Here is a 21,455-nt window from a genome sequence, read left to right as displayed (position 1 = left end):
ATCATTTGTGCAAAATATTGTAAATTTTTTATGTGCAAATAAAATCAAGTTTGCTATAATATAAGCAGTCTTTTCAACTTACAAATATATATGCTTCACTTTTTTCCTTTTAATTTGAGCTCTCACTAAATTAATGTCACACTTTTATTGTCTTCTCAAAGACATATCACTTTAATACATTATTGGACAGGATTATTTTAAAGCCACAGTATCTCGGTTAACTTAAACTGTGAGTTTTTTTGCATTCTTATTTTTGAAAGAAGTTTAAGATGGAGACTTGAAATAGTTGAACTTGGATAGTGCTATTTGATTAATGTGCTGTGATTGTTAGCAGTTCCCTGACCAAAGTCTATCTTTTTTTTTTAACCTAAATGGTTCAAAGCACAGCTCTTAACGGTGAGAGATTGTGGATGGATCTAAACCCATTTGTCTTATTGAGCTTGATGAATTATGTATTAATTAACTTTAACAGTATAGAGCAGAGAACATAAATTTGTGGCTAGGATACAATAAAAAAAAGTTTAATAGTTTAAAAGTTAATAATTTAATCAACTTCGCTGTTTTTAACTCTTTTTTGTTGGCTTCTTTCCTGTTTTAAGAGTGTGATATCAGAGCTTACATTTTATATATTTAAGTTTTTGAACTTTGCATTAACTTTCAAAATACACTAGAAGAAAATAGTGAGCAGTTCCAGGAATATGCACTGATCATAGGCCAGTAAATAAACAAAACTCAGTTCCACAGTTATTGGGGGAGGGTGTTAAAAACTTATTAAACATACCATACATACAGAAGAATGTATACAAATAGACAGACAGTTTAAAGCATAATATAAATACCAGTAGCAGTCCTCCTCACCTCAGAGTTAAAAAAAATAGAACATTATTATTAGTACTATAGTAGCTGCCTGTTCCTTTTTTTCCACAAACGCTTTTTTCTCATTAAAGGTAACCATTATTTTGACTTTTACAGAAGTCATTCCATTGCTTTTTCTTATGGTTTTGAGAGCTACTGATGTATGCTTAAACAACATATTTAGTTTTGCAAAACTGGGTAGGTAGCAAGCACAAATCTGTCGGCATTTTTGGGTGAAGGCTCCCAAAAGAATATGAGTTGAGAGCATCTCTGGATTATAATCTGGCTTTGGCTTTCTAGAGTTTACAAGAGGTCTTTCTGTGGAAGTCTGGGCTGAGTCGTGAATGTGTCCTGAGCCAGGCCCTGCAAGGTCAAGGCCACTAGCAGAGGTCTCTCGTGATTATTTCAAATGTCTTTAATTTTGTTGGTGGGTTCCCCTTTTTCTTAGGTGTGACGTTGTGCTTTTCATCCTTATTTTAAAATTAGCGAGTGGGTGTATTTATCCCCCAATCACAGAATCAGCTTATCTTCATTCACTCTCACCCTGTACTTTTGTTCAGTGTTGATACTCTTTTTCTAAACTTACAGACTGCTTAATTTACTTGTTTTTATTCTTTTTAATTGATTCAAGGCCATGAATTTTATTCTGAACGGTGGAAGGTATTATGGATTCTGTTATGTAGTGTTTTTATTATTGTCTGGGAAATCTGCAGTTTGGGTTTAGTTTCCCTTTGACGTAATAATTTTTAAACAAAATTATGTATCATTTTTACACCAGAAAGTCCAGGTCAAATAGTGGTTTCACATATGAAAACCTGCGATTAAGACTTAACGAAATATTTTGAAGGATAATTAACAAACATTCCTTTCACCCCACTGTTAAAATGTGAATTAGAGAAGGTTAAATTTATCCATTAGTTAGGGGCATCATTAGTGTAAAAGATGATTTATTAGATCTAAGTTTTTATTTTTGGAATATATAGTTTTAATTTGTTCAAAAAATTTTCTGTGAGGTTGGATCGTTCCTAAAACATGCAGAAGAGATGTGGAAACATAAACTTTGAGGACATGAATTGATATTCTGAACTTTAGTCATATATTTATATAAATAAAATAATCTATATGGAAGTCATATAGATTGTATATTAAGGTTTTCTTCATAGACAAGAAATTTCATGTGGTCTATTTGTGACTTTTTGTCCTAATTAAGGAATACATCATTTTAGGGACAGAGTTGGGGAGGGGGGTGGGAGGAGAGGGAGACAAATGGAGGGAGAAGGGGGGAGAAGAGAAAAAGGGAGGAGTTCCTCTAAACCCATAGAATAGTGAGACTAGGCTGCTTGCTCTTTGTACACTGAGAAAAATACTTTACACCCAAGAGAGAACCTAAACGTAGGACCTTTCACCCAAATTCCATATTCTCCCCCAAATAAGAAGATTGTTCGTTCATGGAATTTTAAGACTGGAAGAAAGGACATATTTAATTTTACAGACTAGGGAACTGAGATCCAGTGCACCTTGCTGTTTGAAAGTCCTTCTGTTAGTAGGAAGATGTGGCTGGAGTTAACTGTTTACTAAAACAGGTTCTATTTAAAGGAACACAAAATACTGCTTTGAAAGAATAGATTCTTAATAAATTCTTATTAACTTTGTTTTATAGAGAATACAAGCTAGCATTCTGAAAGCATTTAACAACCCAACAACTAAAACTGCTGATGATGAAACTAGGAAAAAAGTCAAAGGTATGTTGATTGTCTCACATTTAAAACTCATCTAGAAGAAAATGTTAAAGTTTTTTTATGGGGGGAAAAAGAACTCAGCATTATGTGAAGGAATGCTCTAAAATAGTTGCCTTAAAATGAAGGTATATTTATTCCGGTGGCTGCAAAATAGTCCAGTGCATCATAGAAAGAAAATGTTAGAATTTAGCCATGAGAATTTTAGAAAATAAGAGTAATATCAAATATACAGATGGACATTGTTGCTCTTATAGGAAGGAGGTTCTAAGGGAGACTTGAAGGTGGTTGAAAGTAGCTTCCTTACTTTACTTGGAAGTTCACTTTTATCATATTGTATCACTTTGCAGTTGAGGTGTGCTTGGATGAGTGGACTTATGGGTTTTATCTAGTCCTAAGTAGACAAAATGCTTAAATGCTCCAACGATTCCTGCAAGGAAACCATTTATTGAAGAAAGTACTAGCAGGTCAAGAGTACATGTCTGACCTGTTAACTCTTCATCAGCCACAATCTGAGGCAAAAACAGTGATTATCTACTCAAAGCTGATCACTTATAAGTATTTAAGTGTGGGTTTCTAGTCTATGTTACTAGTGATTTTCCATTTCCTAAATGTATATTCTGCCTTGAGATATTAACTAATGGTAGTATAAAGTCATTTTTAGAAGACGCTTGAAATATTGTTTGTATTTTATTCATTCTTTTCCTAACTTCTGTTTTTTGTAGTACTGTACGTACACACTACATGTCTGTAATTCATAAACAAATATACGTTATGGTTATATATGCTGACCCTTGTACGCCGTTAAGGGTCCGAGCTTTTTTAAAAGTGCAGGTTTTCAGGCATGCTCTTTTGTTTAGAGAGTGCCATCTAGAGCACGTTTAGAATAACTGCCCAGCTTGCTTTCATCTCTTCCCAGTTTTGTAATCTTTTCTATTGTTAATCCCTGGTATGATTTTTCTTAATGAAACATCTTCATTTACCATAATCTCTCAATAGTTATAATGGGTAAATGTTTGTTTATGTCTCCAGATATGTCTGCTCTCTCGTTCGGTGCTTCAAATAATGTTCTTAAACAGTAGAAAATACATTGTAGAAGGTAGAGACCCAAAAAGAAGTTTGAAGCAGGAGTCAATAGATTTGTTAATATATTTCCCCCAGTGTTTACTATGGAAAGTGTCACATTTCTATTAAAGTGGAGAGAATAATGTATAAAGCCCCATGTCCCTGTCACCCCACTTACTACATTCAGTTTATGGGGGAGTATGTTTCATCTGTTTTTCCCCAGTCCCAGATTATTTTGAAGCAAATCATAGGCATAATTTCCCTTGATATATAAATATTTTTCAAACAGAATAATTCTGGCATTTTTAATATAAATGAGCAGTTCTGTATGTAACTGAGTTAATTGCCATATTACTTATTTACACTGTGCTGTGTTTACTTGTCTTTTACTACTCTGTCCTTTCCATAGTTAGGGTCCTGACATCTGTAGCCCTAAAAGCATAATCTCCTTTCCCATCCCTCTCCCTCTAGGTTAGGCACAGAGGCTTTAAGGATTGAATGGGAGCATTTGTGATGTACTATGAGTCGTGGTTTTTGCTCTACTTATTTTACCTCTTAAGAGCAGTTTGTTATTTCTTGGAGACTATAGTCATTGATAGTCACATTTTCTCTACGGAGTTGTGAAGGAGAAAGACATTATAATGTCATATAGTAGAATACATTATTAAATGTGGTACTGGACATCTATCTGCCTTAGATTTCTTTTGAGTCAATAGAATAAAACAACCATATTGTATTGTAAGGTTGATGGCTGACCTGTTTTTGCATTAAAAAGTATTATTTTTGCAGCATATGGAAGCGAAGGTGTGAAAATGAACTTCATAGATCGGATCTTTATCGGTGAATTAACTAGCACAGTCATGTGTGAAGAATGTGCTAATGTAGGTACTTTGAAATTCATTTCAACATGGAATAGGTTACATACAATCAGCAGCAGTCACTTTTATTTGTGACAGATGGCTACATAACAGTTTTTGAAAATCTTCTTAAAACATATCCTTCACTCCTGGAAAGTAAACATAATTTATAATTTTTAAAAATAAATGTTTTATTTTATTTTTCCTCCCAAGAAACCTGTAAAGTTCTCTTAGCTTATTTTAATATGCTCCAATGTGTTAGCTACTTGGTTGGATTGAAATAAAAGAAAGTTCTGTAAAGAGAATAACCTTGTTATGTAACTACAGGGTCAGGCAAAAGTAGCTTTACAGTTGTTTGTATGGAAAATAATAGAATAATTAATAAATATTAATACAAGAATAAACTCTGTGTTTTAAGTACTTACAACTGTAAGCCTACTTTTCCCCACCCTGTATGCATTGCCCTAAAATGTAATTCCAATAGAAATAATTTAATGTAGTAACATAGCTTAGGGTGATCCAACACATTTGATTTAAAGTTTACTTTTATATGACTTATTAAAGTTTATTTATTATTATTATTAAGTAGACTTGACTCACCGTTGAATTTAGTGATAATTTTTATTTGGTGGAATGCTATCTGTCCTTTAACAACAATGTAAAGACGTATACATTTTTATAGGCTTTCAGTTGCTTGGTAAGGAGTATTTCTGAAAGCATACGACTTAGAGTATGATGAGTTTACACTTTTGTTAGATTTCATTATAAAAGAGAGAGTCTTTATGTGCATTCTCCTGTCCCAGACTATGGAGTGTTTTTCTCTCTCTCATCTTATTCAACCAGAGTTATATATTGTATCTCCTTCTAGCCTGTCACATTGAAGCACAGACTGTCAAGGAGATACTACTTAAATCTCTAGTGTATTCAAAATAGAAGTTGATTTCTCTCTCACAAGCTGGAGAGTGTCTTTCAAAACAGAATTATGCTAAAGAATCTACAAAACGCAGTCAAACTCTGGCTTTTTTCATGGCTTTTTCATATTTTATTTATGGTATGGCACTAATTTCACCAAAAATATGTTTATATCTTTAGTTAATAATTATTATTAAACACAGTTTATTTTGAAGTTACTTTAAATATTACTGATATTGTGATATTGACAACATTATAAAATTTAACAGGGCTGCATTTATTAAAGTTTTGGGATATCTTGTTTTGATTAACAGTACATGCTGCTATACCCAATTAAATTGCTATTTGTTCCAGGAATGTTTGTAACTTAAAATTTTAAGTTGCCAGGGTAGCCTGCTTTCTTTCAGCTTTTACAAAACTACATTGTCTATATTAGAATTCTATCTGAAGTTCTCAATCTGTTTTCTTTTTAAGATCTCCACGGTGAAAGATCCTTTTCTTGATATTTCACTTCCTATAATAGAAGAAAGGGTAAGAAGAAAAAAACTTAATACATCTTTTATGAAGGGCATTTACTTATTCATATATTTAGACGTTTGTTGAGTATGTTATCAGATCTCTGAGAGTCATTTTTTATATATGGTAGTTGTTTGTACAGTGTAATATTGGGGTTTGTGTATGCATGCATAAAGTATGATATCGTTCTTATTCTCAAGGAATTTAAATCCTTATGTTTTATATTTTGAGATTTGAGAGTTAATGTTGAGGAAATTATATTTTGCATGAGTTAGAAATTTTAAAAAGTAGATTGCATCCAGAATGTATGTCCTAAAGAAGTTTTGTGTCATGTACATGGCATCTATATAGGTTTCAAAGCCTGTACTTTGGGGAAGAACTAGTAAATATAGGAGTTTACAGGAGACACGTAATGGCCAATACAGTGGCCCTGTTACTATAGAAAATACTCCTCAACCCAGAGCCATCAGGAAGCAGTCTCCATCTAAAGATAAGGTAAGATTATGTGTATTTGTGAGACATCTGCTTTTTAATATGAAAAATTTCAAATATATGCAGAAATAGAGAAAATAATATAATAAACTCCTATGTACCTATTTCTCAGCTTCATAGTTATCAACTCATGGCTAATCATGTTTGATGTATATCTCACATTCTCCTCCTTCCCCAGATTATTTTGAAATAAAACCCAAATGTATCATATACTTCAATGTGTTAATCTAAAAGATAAATGCTCTTTTATTTTTTATTTTATTTATTTTAAAATATATCTTCATTGATTTCAGAGAGAGGAAGGGAGAGAGAGAGAGAGAGAAACATCAATGATGAGAGAGAAGCATCAATCTGCTGCCTCCTGCACGCCCCCTACTGGGGACTGAGCCCAGAACCCCGGCATGTGCCTGACCAGAATGAATCTGGTGACCTCTGGTTCATGGGTTGACACTCAACCACTGAGCCACACAGGCTGGGTAAGGCTTATTTTTAAATTAGAACTACTTGTTAGTATATCTTATACTGGTTATAGTTTATGTAGATTTAGGAGATGGCTTTTAGACGTACTAGAAATAGTATTTATTTTATAATTGTGGAACATTTAAATAAGACTTACTGACATTTATTTTCAGTAAGGTCAAAAGGTTTTTTTCTCTAAAAACACTGTCAATTTACAGAATCAACTAATTCATGGCAGAAAACGTACAAGGAAATTGTCATCTGGAGAAGATAAGGCTGTTGTCATGTACCGGAAAAATGGAAGCATGGAAGTGAATGGGGATTCGTCAGTGTTCGCAGGCATCAGGGACGCTGGATCAAGCCTGGCCGAAAACCCTGCCGAGGGCAGTGAAAAAGAGGCTGGCCGCTGTGAGAGCAGCGCCGACGCTGACAGCGAGGCCTCGGAGTCCGAGAGCGCTTCTAAGCAGGCGGCGCTGCCCAGGCCCGGCAGCGGGGGCTGCGTGCCCACCAACGGGCACCCCCCGCCCGCGAGCCAGCCGCCGGCCAAGGAGCCGGAGAGTGCTGCTGAGGGAGTGGCTGCAGCTATTTCTGAACTTCACTTAAGCAGCGCTGCAACTGGAGATGGAGATTTTCGTGGAGAAAATCAGCCACTAAGTCTTCCAAATAATTTATATTTTTCAGAGGAGAAGCATACGTCTCACAGTCCCCAAGATGCTTTTCAGACCCTTTCTCAGAGCTATGTGACTACTTCTAAAGAATGTTCAGTTCAGTCCTGTCTCCACCAGTTTACCTCTATGGAGCTATTAATGGGGAACAACAAGCTTCTCTGTGAGAACTGTACTGAAAAGAATCAGAAGTGCCAAAGGGAAACCGGGTCTGCAGGTAAATATTTAGCTTTTTTGTTTTTTGTTTTCATGGATTAATGGATTATCTGATAGTAACTAATTGGCATTAGATTCCAAAGAGAAGAACTTAAGACCCTTGTCTCTATACTTGAGCTGTGTGGAGGCAGGGATTATCTTTTTCATACTTGTATGTTTGTACTTCAGCACTGAAGACACCGACCGGGCAGGGGAAATGTTCAACAGGTTTTTGTTGAAATGAAGAACAGGAAGTATCCATCTGTGCCCTGAAAATACAAATCCATATATCTTATTTCAGCGGCTTAGCTATCTGAAATCTTTCCAGAAGGAATTTCCCTAAAACTTAAAATTTCATCCTGGTGAGATTAATGATGAGATTAATGGGCTTCACAAATCCCATTAATCTAGTATAAAGTCATAATAAAATATAAATTTGAAGGTTTCAAATAATTGTATATTATAGAACTAGCAATGTAATAGTTATAGTTAGTTAACTAGAAAAAAATGGTAAAAAGGGCACTTGTCTAGTAAGAAATTTTCAGTGTACCTGTAGACTTCACTAAATGGAGAGAATACTGAGATTCCTAGTGACCAGATTTTTCAAAATACAGATTTTTATTCAGGGATGGTGAAGCCATCTGATAGGATAGGATACGGTTGCCACTGAAGGTAGTTTGTTACTTACAGTTCCCAAGAAGAGGGGGCACATGGGGAAGCACCAGAGTTGATCTGGAGGCAGAGGGGGAAACTAGGCAAGAGCCTTTATTGTGGTTTCCAGGGAAGGAATGGATAAGGCAGGGTAAACAGGCTTAGGACTGGGCTCTGGGCTATAGGGGCTATCTCTCATTGTCTAGAACTTGGTCATGATGTGATTAGGGCAGGTGGTAGTTGAGGTGTGTTTTAGATTGGTTAGTTTGCATAGGAAAGCCACATTTAATATTCACCATCTCTAGGAATTAGCTCTGGGAGAAGCCCTCCTTCCAGTGTCTGCAAGGCCCCAATTGTCAAAGCATCAAAACAAAGACATGCTTAATACACTATTAATTAAGGAAATGTCTAAATGGGAGAAGGAAGAAATACCAATTTATATTAATACAAGTTAAATATGCAATTGGTCATATTCAAATCCTATCACAAGGCCTTTCTAACAGCCTCTTATTGAAATTCCCCATGGTCCTCACGACACGAGCTCTCCTATCACTGAAACAAATATTGAGCCAATTTTATCAACTACAGGTGTGTTTCTGGTGGCCTTTGGCTGGAGGCCCTTGTCCTAAGTCATTACTAGTCCATTTTCTTGCCAGCTTCCAAAAATTGTATTGCAAGTGTCATCTCACCTATTCTTTGTTCATATAAGTGCGTGCCTTTAAAAAAACAAAACAAAATAAACAACTTTCATTTTAGTGATTTTGGAAGGAGTAGAGGCACCCTGTAACCAGCAGTCTAATTTCTTCCTTTTTAAAAAATATATCTTTATTGATTTCAGAGAGAGGAAGGGAGAGGGAGAGAGATAGAAACATCAATGATGAGAGTTGTCATTGATCGGCTGCCTCCTGTGGGCCCTACTGGGTACCGAGCCTACAAGCTGGGCATGTACCCTGACCTGGAATCAAACCATGATCTCCTGGATCCTAGGTCGATGCTCAACCGCTGAGCCACACCCGGCCAGGCTCTAGTTGCTTTTTTAAAAAATCTGGTTTACTGAATTTGCACATAATAGAATTTGCATATAGTATATAATTTGCATACAATAAAATTTATTTTTTAAGTGTACAGTTTAATGAGTTTTGATAACGTACAGTCCTGCAACTAACTACGATGAAGATATAAAACATTTCTGTTGCCTCAAAATGTTTCCTTGTGCCCCTTTGCCGTTAATCTCCCCCATTCTCCAGTCCTTTGCACTCAATAATCTGATTCTTTTCTCTATAGTTTTGCCTTCTCCAGGATATCGTATAAATGGAACCATATAACATATAGCCTTTTGTCTCTGGCTTCTTTGCCACTTAGCATAATGCTTTGGGATTCATCCATCCTACTACACTTATTAACAGTTCATTCTAATTTCTTTTTTAATACTTTCAAAAATGTGACACAATGCTTCTATATAAATGTTGATTATGTTATGCGGTAGATAATGTATAAAATGGAATCTTACAAATAAATTTATTGTATTTTATACAGAAAAGAAAGCAGAAGGGATTTATACTAATGCCAGGAAGCAGCTGCTCATTTCTGCTGTTCCAGTTATTCTAATACTCCACCTTAAAAGATTCCATCAGGTAAAAGTCCCTTTAGTAGCACTATAGTAATTTACATCAGATGTTTTGTAGAGCCCTAAGTCTTGTAAAATACTGTCAAGGATTAGGCACTAATTTATTGCATTTAAAAATTTGTCATATGGAATTTACTTCTTTTTCAGCTGTAACAGTTTACAAGACTTTTCTAATTAATATTGTTTAACTCACAATGTTTAAAGATTTAGGTGGTAGGAACCCAAGTGGGATGTGTTTGTGTTTGCCAATGGAAAATGAGAATTTTTAAGAACCCTTAAAAAAAAATCCCTTAGAAGTAGGTAAATAGCAAAGTGCACATAGCTTTCTGAGCTCTCAGATTCCAGTGAGGGCTGTGAGGGCTGGCATGGCTGACTAGGCCTAAGGCAAAAAAGGCTGAAAGGCAGGCTGCACCCCTGTAGGACTCTACAATAAATATTTTCAACATATCAGGTTATCAGGTTTTTCTCCATTTTTTTTTTGTACTTTTAATTCAATGCCTTGTCTCACTTTTTTTTTGCATTTGATAAAATGACTTTAATATTTCTCTGGAGGAATGAATAAGTGAAAATACTAAAACATTTTTGCAAAAATTAGAAGGGATTTTAAAATCTGTTTTAAAATAAAACTATAAGTAAAACAGATCAGGATTGTCATATAAAACATGAGTATAATTTAAAGCTCTTTTGTTATGATAATGAAATAACCTGAAATCAGTTGGGAAGGAGGCTGTATTATTCAGTTAAGGACTTAGGAAAGAAAAATAGCTGTTGAAGGAAATAAAAGTTTATAGCTACCCTCTCTATACCATATATCGATACTATTTTCAGGTGGATTCTTTTAATTGTATGAAACAAATTATCAAAAGACTAGAAGAAAACTTAAATGAATATCAACCTGACCTCTGTATGGAAGGCTTTCTAAGTATAAAACCCATAAAAGAAATCTCGAGGGAAAAGGTGAACAGCTTTGATTGAATGCCTGCACCCTTTCAGGTGGGCCACAGGTGGGCGGAAGAGGGTTCCCTCGACTCGTCCTATCCGAGGAGAGAGTAGGTGAAGTTCCTGATTTCCCGTCGCCAAGGTTGTAGAAACTTAACGAAATGAAGTGGCCGTGGAGAGGCATGTTGGGTCTCACTGTATCAATGCCTAACAGCAGGTGTATATCTGCAGTGACTGAACAAGATAGGGTGTGGGAAGCTAACTGCATGATGTGCTAGTTATTTTATATTTGCTAATTAATTGTATCCCTATTTAGGAACATCTTACAGCAGGAATTCATGCTCTTATGGACATCTTGGTCCCTTCTTGCTCTCTCAGGCTAAATGTAATGTCACAAAGCCACATTTCATTCCCAGGGACTGGGAATTACAGGGAGCAGACTCTAGACAGTGTCTCTGCTTTTAGTATTTATTGCCTCTGAAAGCCTATTTCCCTGTAGTAACTTCAGAGCTGTCTATGAAACACTGACCACACTGAAAGGCCAATCTCAACCAGAATAGAGGTAGATCTTTGTCATAAATATGGCAAATGATTAGCATCATAAATATGTAAATAGCTCCTAAAGATCAGTACGAAAAATATCAAGACCCTGATAGAAAAATGGTAAAGAACATGAATCGACAGTTCACAGAAGTAAAAATTCTAAGGAAGTGTGAAGAAAATGGCCCATCCTTTCCAGCAAAGTAAAATGACAGTGAGATTTCCTTTTTAACCTGTTCAGCTTGACCCAGATATGGCTGTGCTGATAAGGGTGAAGTGGGAGACAGGCACTCATGTTCCAGCGGTGGGGGTGCAAGCTGGTGACACCTAGAAAGCAATTTAATAATACAGTTCAAGGACATTAGGTAAGGTTTTGAATAAAACATTTTTGAACAAAAGTATTACTTTTGACTAAGTAATTCCACTTCTAAGAACCTATTACAAGGAAATAGAGACATACACAAAAACGTGTATCTCAGTCATTATGGACCATGCCAGCTGTGAGGCCTAGCACAACTGTCCAATATTCAGGACATCATATTTATATTTTAATGACATGGGGAAAATACCTATGATATTCAGGTAAAAGGAAAAATTTTACAAGGCAGGAGACTGCATATGTCCAAATATAAGGCAAGGTATTTTACAAAAATCATCCCCTAGAAAAAGAGATTCAAGATGGTTGCTAGACTTATTGGGGTGATCACTTTGTAAGGTATATAAGTATTGAATCACTATGTTATATACCTCAAACTAATATAATATTGTATGCCCACTATAAGTTGAAAAAAATTCATCCTATATTAAGGCCCTTTATAAAATCTCTCCTATTATGGAGTAGTTTCTTTTTTTAAAATGTGTGTTTATTGATTTCAGAGAGGAAAGGAGAGGGAGAGAGAGAGATAGAAACATCAATGATGAGGGAGATTAATTGATCGGCTGCTTCCTGCACACCCCTGCTGGGGATCGAACCCGAAACCCACAAGTGCCCTGCCGGGGGTCGAACCTCGATCTCCTGGATCCTCGGTCGCAGCTCAGCGGTTGAGCTGCGCCCCGCCAGCTGGGTAGTTTTTTAACCAAGTACCATCTGGGGAGGAGGGCACATTACCCTAAAGGGTCTCTGGCAGTGCCCGTACTGGATGCTTACAGAGGTCACCCAATGAGAAAAAACTAGGCAAACAAACTGAATACCCATATTGTTTGTGGTAAAAATGCACATGTAAATAATTGATATTTGCAGTAACAGTTTATGAAACCTAATTAAAAACTTGGTCATATATCAATTTTGGACTATTCATTAATCATTTTTATATTTATATAAAATATAACTTCTAGGATTCCTCTTTTTTAAAAATATGTTTTTATTGATTTCAGAGAGAGGAAGGGAGAGGGAGAGAAAAGATAGAAACATCAATGATGAGAGCCCGGCCGGGCGTGGCTCAGCGGTTGAGCGTCGACCTGGGATCCAGACGATCGGGGTTCGATTCCCGGTCAGGGCACATGCCTGGGTTGCGGGCTTCATCAATGACTCTCTCATCATTGATGTTTCTCTCTCTCTCTCTCCCTCTCCTTTCCTCTCTCTGAAATCAACAAAGATATATTTTTAAAAAAAGAAACATCAATGATGAGAGAGTCATTGATCGGCTGCCTTCCCCCCGCCCCGTACTAGGGATCGAGCCCACAACCCAGGTATGTGCCCTGACCGGGAATCGAACCGTGATCTCCTAGTTCATGGGTCAACACTCAACCACTGAGCCATGCTGGCTGGCCTTCTTTTAGTTTTAAATAACAAACACAATAATTTAGATTGAGTCTGTGACATTAATTTTGTATGTGTGTGTGTCTTTTTAGGCTGGATTGAGTCTTCGCAAAGTAAACAGACATGTAGATTTTCCACTTATGCTTGATTTAGCACCATTCTGTTCTGCTACTTGTAAGGTATAGTATAATGTTAAAATACTTAACTGATTTGTGAATAATATGCTTAAAGTATCCTATGATTGTTATGCTTTTCTTTCTTTCCTTTTTTAAAAAAATAAGCTCCTCTGAAAGGGAATTTTATAGTTAGTGAAGGTAAATCAGTAACATGTGGAACATTTAACACACTGAATATGACTTTTGTCCTTTGAGAGATAGATTAAGGGAAAATCAAAAGCATGAGACCTGGTGGTCATGAAGATTAAAGCTGCTTGTAAATGCTACTAGAAGCTGATAACTGCTAAGAGAAGTGAGCATATTTTGTGCCCTAGCCTGGTCCTTGTGAATGGTATGCATAAATGGCATCGTTTGTTGAGGTCTTTATCTTTTGCAAATCAGTATACTAGTGCATTGCTTTTTAAATTCCATTTCAGGAACACTACTGAGAATAGTGTACTTGTCAGCTGAATATGATACTTCTAAATTACTAAAATTTTAAAAATTAGGTATAGAAAGCAGACTGGTTTATAATTGCTTGTACTTGTATATAAGACCTGTGTAGGTGAAATCGATGACTTTGACTTCCTTGAGGGAACCAAACAGTTATGGGTTAACATATGTCCTGTTTATGATTACTGGTTAGTAGTCTAGGTTTTGTGTTATATAAGAGAATGCTTACTGAACTTAATATTTTTAATATATTGATCAATCAAAACAAAAATGTTTTTTTTTTTTAACCACAAGATTTTATGGTTAGGCAAATCAACAAAAACAAAAACATCTTAAATGCAGTTTTTCGGTGAATCCAGTTCATTTGTGGAATACCAACACTATCTGTCAGTTATTAACACTCAATATTCATAGAATTTAATAATGTGGTGAATAAAATGAAATTTAACAAGCTCTGTAGTAAACTTATGAAAACATTTTTTAAAAGTACCTATTATGGAGAATTTCCCACATACACATAAGTAGATGGGACAGTACAGTGAACCTCTTTCACCCATCACCCAACCTTAAAACCTTAGATACGTGGCCGTCCTGCCCCATCCACATGCTCATCTACCTCCTTTTTTATTATTATTATTATTTTTAAAATATCTCTTTATTGATCTCAGAGAGAGGAAAGGAGAGGAAGAGAGATAGACAGAAACATCAATGATGAGAGAGTCATTGATTGGCTGCCTCCTGCACGCCCCCGACTGGGGATCGAACCCGCAACCCGGGCATGTGCCCTGACTGGGAATCGAACCCCGATCCCCTGGATCCTAGGTAGATTCTCAACCACTGAGCCACGCCCGGCTGGGATCTTTAATTATTTTGAAGCATCATTTCATTTATAAATATTTCACTATGTATTTCTAAAAGATAGGAGCACTCCCCTTTTTAACATAACCACAATACCACTTTTACACTAAAGCAAATGAACAATTTCTTTTTGTCATCCAGTGTACATATCTCTAATTATATCATAAATGAAAAATCTTAAATGAATTCATATCCAATAGGATAAACCGAAGAGTAATGCATATGTAATTTAGCTTGATGACATTGAATATCCCAGCATAGGGTTGTGTGTGCATTCCCACATGTAGTGTGTGTGAGCACTCTTTCCCCATAGCGTCCAACAGAGGATGTTGTGCAGCATTTGATTTTGCCAGTCTGATCAGTGTATTTTTAATACGCTATTCTCTTACGTTAAGTAGGACACGCATTTGACTTAATTTTTCTTACAATACTATTTCACTAAATTTTACTAACTTTTTCTCTGTTTTTGGTCTAAAGAATGTAAGCATGGGAGAGAAAGTTCTCTATGGTCTGTATGGCGTAGTGGAACACAGTGGCTCAATGAGAGGAGGTCACTACACGGCATATGTGAAAGTGAGAACACCCTCCAGGAAATTACTGGAACATATCACTGGAAAGAAAAGTGTACCTGGTATGTTACTCTAAGTTTATTTTATTCTTAAAAACAAATGAATTTATTCTTCCTTTTCTGGAAGAGGTAAGTTATTTCCTGGATGACTCAAGTGGATTCACTTTGTTAAGTGAGAATTACATTTAAGAGTATGAGATAATCTTAAAGACTCTTAAATATCCTAAGACTGTATGTACCCTTCTAGTCGATGTGAAGCTACAGTTTTTCAAGGTGCTAAGTCATCATGTATTGCAGTGGAGTAGCATTTTATTTAACAATACCAAAAGTTTCTGTAGACATACCAGGTCCTCAGAATAGAGTTGGAATTGAAAATTTGCTGACTTAGCTTATGGATCAGCAAACTAATTTTGTTTTGTTGTTATTATTATTGTTTATCTTTTAGTGAAAATGATTTTCCTGAAACTTCAATAAATATTTACAAGGCTATCTAATATTTCACTAGATTTTTAAAGTAAAATGATAGTCATATTAATGTTTTGAAAGAGTTAGTTCATTTAGAAAGAAACAGACTTATGCAATAAGATCTAGCACTAAATAAATCTAGTTTGTGATTAATATGTTGTTGTTTATAATGTAAAGTAAGAACATACTATTGTAAAATTATACTTCTTTTTGTTTTATTAGGCTTGAAAGAAGCTGATAGTGAATCAGCAGACCAGTGGGTCCACGTTAGTGACACTTACGTACAGGAGGTTCCAGAATCAAGAGCACTTAGTGCACAAGCATATCTTCTTTTTTATGAAAGGATATTTTAATTATCTGTTAATTATTAAGGGTAATGATTACTTAGATCACTTTTATTTAAATGCTGCCATGATAACTATAATATGCAACGTGCCTTTGTAGTCTGTTCTCTTCTGTAGGAATAGCATGCCCCTCAGATGCTCCTGAACATTTTTACCATTTGGGGGAATCCTTTTAAAGTAAATTAAATTTAGTCAATGCTTTCAAATTTATATTTTTAAATAAATGTAAACACATGTTTTAAAAAAAAATGTTTGTCCTAGAACAAAACTATAATTTACAGTAGTAGAGGAAACTCCTTTATGATGTGACTTACTGTTACAAACATGCAGAAATGCTGCTGGCTAAATCAGATCCTTCCCTGAAACAGTGTTATCCAGCCCTGGCCGGGTGGCTCAGTGGGTTGGAGCATTGTCCCATACACCTAAAGGTTTTGGATTTGATTCTTGGTCACAGCACATACCCAGGTTGTGGGTTTGATTCCCAGTTGGGGTGCATATCGGAGGCAAGTGGTCCATGTTTCTTTCTCTCCCTCTCTCTCTAAAATCAATAAAAAATATATTAATAATAAAACAAAACAGTGTTAAAAAAAACAAAAAACAAAAAAAAACAAAACAGTGTTACCCAAATGTGAGTCACATACCACCTTTCCGATATATATGTATCTCCAATGCCATTATTTACTTATAATTTTTAACCATATTTTTAGCCTTTTTTTTTAACCATAGCCCTGTTTTGAGCATATTCAACATTTTATGTGCTAGCTGTATTTTTTTCTAATAAACTTTAAAATAAATGTATAACTATTAAAGAAAAATTGTTCATTCATGTAGCAATTCACTTAAAATCATCTCAGGACTATCCAGTGGTATATGTATGCTACTGTGTGGGGAATATCGCTGTCACGTATACTTACACAGTAGGCATAGTGACCGTGTCATATTTTGCATGATTCAGCCATATGAAAAGGTATCACTGTAACTTCAGCAATATGGATTTACAAATAATATACTGATTAGCTCATTGTGGTTTTGAGAACTTAAAAAAATATTGAAATATTTCATCAACATATTATTTGTAACCTATTCGTAGTGGAGTTGAGGATAATTTGCAAGTGATTAGCCAATGTCAAAATATCATTATAGATAATTGTTACACACAGAATTGATAAATAGAAGTTGTTAATCTGTATGAGATCATAGCATAACTTTGAAATATAAATTACCAAATTAAATTTGTAAATGGTAGAGAATTCTTATAGTTAACAGGGTAGTATAATACATTTCTTTTTAGTTTTGTAGATCAGTAAATATTAATCATGGCATTAGGGTTTTGTGATCACTTTGTATTCAACAAGCATCATTAATAAGTTCAAGTGAGTTTAGCTTTTATTTTAATGGGACATGAAGTTGGCATTTCTGATTTTCTTTTTAAATAATTAAATAATAGCAAAGATATGATAGTTTTCCCCCTAGAATGCAAATTATTAAGCTGTCAAAACTTGGCATGAAAATATTACTCTTGCTTGGGCTTAAATTTTGAAAAAAATAATCACTTATTGGTGTCACTTGATTGAATCAAAATGTGTAATTGCATGGTTCAAGCATCCTAACCATTAGTGCTAAGGAATGATACTACAGGCAGGTGCTGGGTAAGTGCCTACCCCCAGTTCTCCTCTTGGGAAGGAAAAGAATAGTGGCTGGAAGTAACAATGGAACTATTTGACCAAGAGTCTGGTTCTTTTTAACATGTAAGTACATATAACATTATCAAGGTTACCAGTGCTGCCTTTTGATATATGGATGAATGGAATTGTGATTATTGTTAAAGAGGGTGATAATATACAAAATGTAGAACTTAAAATTATGGCACAAATTCTATTTTTAAGCTGTTGGAATTTCAATAGTAGTATTTTTTTCTTGATTTTTAACAGTGAAATGATGGAGAAATATATCTTTATATTATCCGTTAATCTGCAAACTCAGGTTGTTTGTCTTATAAAAGGTAGTTTAAATTAGTATTTCTGTTTAATTGTAATCCATTAACATTGAAGATTTCAGTACCAGAACAGTAAAATTTTTTGAGAAATACTAGTTAAATCTCTTTACTCAAGTCAGTCATCTTGGTAATGACAATTATCATATGCTCACCGAAATGTAAATATTGTCCCCTCATTTTTCTCTTAGAAAAGATACTATTAAGAGGCACGTACTTTTCATTGGATGGTCACCTGCTTCTTGTATCATTGATAGAAAAAAGAAAGAGAGAAAGGGAAGGAGGGAGGGAGGGAAGGAAGGAAGGAAACAAGCATTCTTTTCTGTTGCCAGAATCAAGGAAAGTGCCTAGTTCCTCTTTTTGTTGATAGATCCTAGAAAATGCATTACTGCTGTATTTATCAAATAGGAAATATTTTAAGCTTTATTCTGAATACCAGTGAAAACTGATTTTTCATTGAGTGATTTTTCATTATAGCTTCAGAACATTACCTCAGTACTGAAGTACTGCAGTAGTTTTTATGCTTAACTTCACATTTTTTCATTATACATGTATTTATTAAATATCTGGTATGGGTCAGGCACTGTGCTAACACTATTTTAACATGTTTTGAAATGGAAAGGCCTATATAAGTTTTACACATCTCATAGGAAACATACAAATAGAATGCTTTTATTTCCTTTCCCATAATGTTAAGTGAGCTAATTCTAAAATCTATTTTTTTATGGTCTAGAATTTATGAATGCTTTTCCAGGTCTGTTGATAATGGAATAAATTTCATTTCAAAACCTAAGAATTTTCTAATGATAGCTTTTGTAAAAAGAGAAGGTATGTTAAGTTACACATGGGTCTGCATTTAAGTTTTTGTTTTTATTTTTAATATTTCCAAAGCACATTTGCAGGGGTACAAAATTGTGAAGCTACTATAATAACAATAGTTTCCAGATGACCTCAGGAAACTACAAATAAATGAGAATGTTTACAGATCCTCAAAACACCAACCATAGTGTTTGGCCAAATGAATTTAAAAAGTAAAACAGAGAAGTTTCACTAGCTTTATTTAGAAACTGGTTTAGAAGGTATGTCAAGCCCAGTTTCCCTTATTTTTTTCCATATTTAAAATAAAATTTTGATCGTGCCAATTATGTGACTTTTTGACATACACATGTATATGCCTATATTTAAGATTTTGTCATTTAATGTTTTTAAACCTGACTTGAAGACCACCTTTTTGGGTGGCCAAGGAGAGTGGTAGTTGGTGTCAGTTCTAAGGGTAGTTAGTTGATACCTGTTTTCTTATTTTAAATGTGCCAACAGAGCTATTTTGCAGTATAATATTTAATAGCTCTTAGCTCGCATGTGATTTTACTCAGTGATTTTATACAATAGCTAAATAAAATTTCATGAAGATTAAGCTGTGAAATGTATCATTTTCATCTCATTTTTATAGTATAAAATAACATCCTGCCTATTTTTCTTAAATTCATATTCATAATTTATTTATCTGCATGTTACCTGATAAATAAGTGTAAACCAAATATGTATGTGCAATAAAACTGAACAATTTATATATTATATATAGTGCATAAAGACTATTTTTAGATATTTAAAATGTTTTGGTTGATGTAAAATTCATCAAATCTGTTTAAAAGATAGATAACTATATTTTTAATTTTGAGTAATATTGGGTAATATATCATTCCTACTGTTTTATCTTTACTTTTTTTTGCAGTGTTTTTAGAAAATAGCTATGTAACTTATTGAGCATTATTTTGATGTTCCTGTATAAACATGCATAATAAAGATTAAATTCTTATTTACTTTATATTTTAAGATTGGTCCTGGCATTTTTTGCAGCACACATTATTGATAGCATATTTCATCTATCAACATATTTATTTACTTAGCTATATTCAAAATATTCTTCATATTTTTAGAAATTCATTGTTTCAGAATAAATTATCTTAAAATGGGCCATTTCACTCAGATTTCATTATCTACCAAGGGCTAGTCTTCTTCCTTTCAGATGTTTCTTGAAATGTTTGGGTTATGTAGGCAGGATAAAGGATCATTAGGTAATATTTTGTTTAACTGTTTGTTTGTGTTTTACCTTTTTTGGGTCATGTAGCCCTTTGAGATTATAATGAAAGTTATAGCCTGTCTTTCATTTGTTCAATAATTTAGTAAGTATTTATCGAATACCAGCTGTGTGGTAGGCATTGAGGATACAGCACTGACCACAGGAAATAGAAATCTCCAAGAAGTGAGGAAATAGACATTCTAAGAAATGAAGAGTAAGGAAAAGACATCAAATGGCAAATGACATGGAGAAAAATCAAGCAATATTATCCACAGAGCCATATGGGAATTAAGGTCCTGCTAGTCCCAAAAGGAAGATATGAGTGTTGGGGAAGAGGTGGGTTTTAATTTTGGGGCCCTCTCCTGCTAATGGCGGTATAGAGGATGGGAAGGAAAATTCTCAGAAAAACATACGCGCTGGATTTTTTAATGTAATTTTAGAGGGTCACGAGTCCCCTGAAGACCATTTTCATACATTTTTAAAGTTGCATTCAAGCAGAAATATCCAAAATGTTTGCATTCCCATTTGTATATAGACAGGCTGGTTATGCCACAGTAGCAAAGAACTCCACATTCCAGAGGCTTAACACAACAAAAGTTTATTTCCTTCTCACCCAGACTCCACTATGAGTCTTGGCAATCTGTAAGGACAACTATTTTCCAAATGGTGACTCTGTGATCCAGGCTGATTGCCTTGTGGCTCTATCATTTCAATGCCAGGCCTCCCCACTATGGCAAGGGAAGTGAGCATTAAAATGTCATGCACCAGCAATTAAATTTTTCATCATGGATGTGTCACTCAACCCATTGGCCAAAAGTAGTCACGTGTCCCTGCCCAATTGCAAGCAGGGATGGGTAGAATGGGTAGGAGAGACTAAGTCTCCCAGAAAATAAGAATGGGATGTGTGAGTGCAACAGAGTCTCTCTCAGTCCACTCTAGTCACTAAATACTCAGTTCACTCTTCTTCCTACACATGGAACTTGGTGACTCCCTTTGCACCGGTTCAGAGGGTTCGCTCCCCCCCCCCCCCCCACGAGCTGCCGCTGCCCTTTGCTCTCCTTGTTGCAAGTTTCATGGGGTTCTCTTAGAAGTTAGGGGACACGTGCCTGTGGGGGAGGGGAAAGAGACTGGCACCTGCGGGCTCCCTGGACAGAGAGCGCTCTAGAACTGAGCTGCTGCTGCCCATTGATGGGCAAGTCTCATGGGGTCCCCCTGGTTGCAAGTGTCTTGGGGAATGGGAACTGCAGGGACATGCTCCCTGGGGGGGGGGG

General features: G+C 35.3%; 1 protein-coding gene across 4 annotated transcripts in view; it reads left to right on the top strand.

Moving 5' to 3' along the window:
• USP45 (ubiquitin specific peptidase 45) overlaps positions 1 to 16,694 on the top strand; it is a 46,626-nt gene extending 29,932 nt beyond the window's left edge. For 2 of the 4 annotated variants that reach the window (XM_081139510.1, XM_081139511.1), the window contains exons 10-18: positions 2,516 to 2,597; positions 4,446 to 4,537; positions 5,900 to 5,956; positions 6,293 to 6,436; positions 7,111 to 7,774; positions 9,940 to 10,037; positions 13,361 to 13,447; positions 15,212 to 15,365; positions 15,990 to 16,694. In XM_081139510.1, coding sequence (XP_080995636.1) covers positions 2,516 to 2,597; positions 4,446 to 4,537; positions 5,900 to 5,956; positions 6,293 to 6,436; positions 7,111 to 7,774; positions 9,940 to 10,037; positions 13,361 to 13,447; positions 15,212 to 15,365; positions 15,990 to 16,120 — 1,509 coding nt within the window. In that variant the 3' untranslated portion in view covers positions 16,121 to 16,694. Of the gene's footprint in view, positions 1 to 2,515; positions 2,598 to 4,445; positions 4,538 to 5,899; positions 5,957 to 6,292; positions 6,437 to 7,110; positions 7,775 to 9,939; positions 10,038 to 13,360; positions 13,448 to 15,211; positions 15,366 to 15,989 lie in introns of those variants that run through there. The other 2 variants (XM_081139512.1, XM_081139513.1) reach the window with 2 other exon arrangements.
• Positions 16,695 to 21,455: the final 4,761 nt, after the last annotated feature.

This window comes from Miniopterus schreibersii (assembly GCF_964146895.1).
Source record: "Miniopterus schreibersii genome assembly, chromosome: 6".
Taxonomy (NCBI): Eukaryota; Metazoa; Chordata; class Mammalia; order Chiroptera; family Miniopteridae; genus Miniopterus; species Miniopterus schreibersii.
This window is presented reverse-complemented; position numbering and strand designations above follow the sequence as displayed.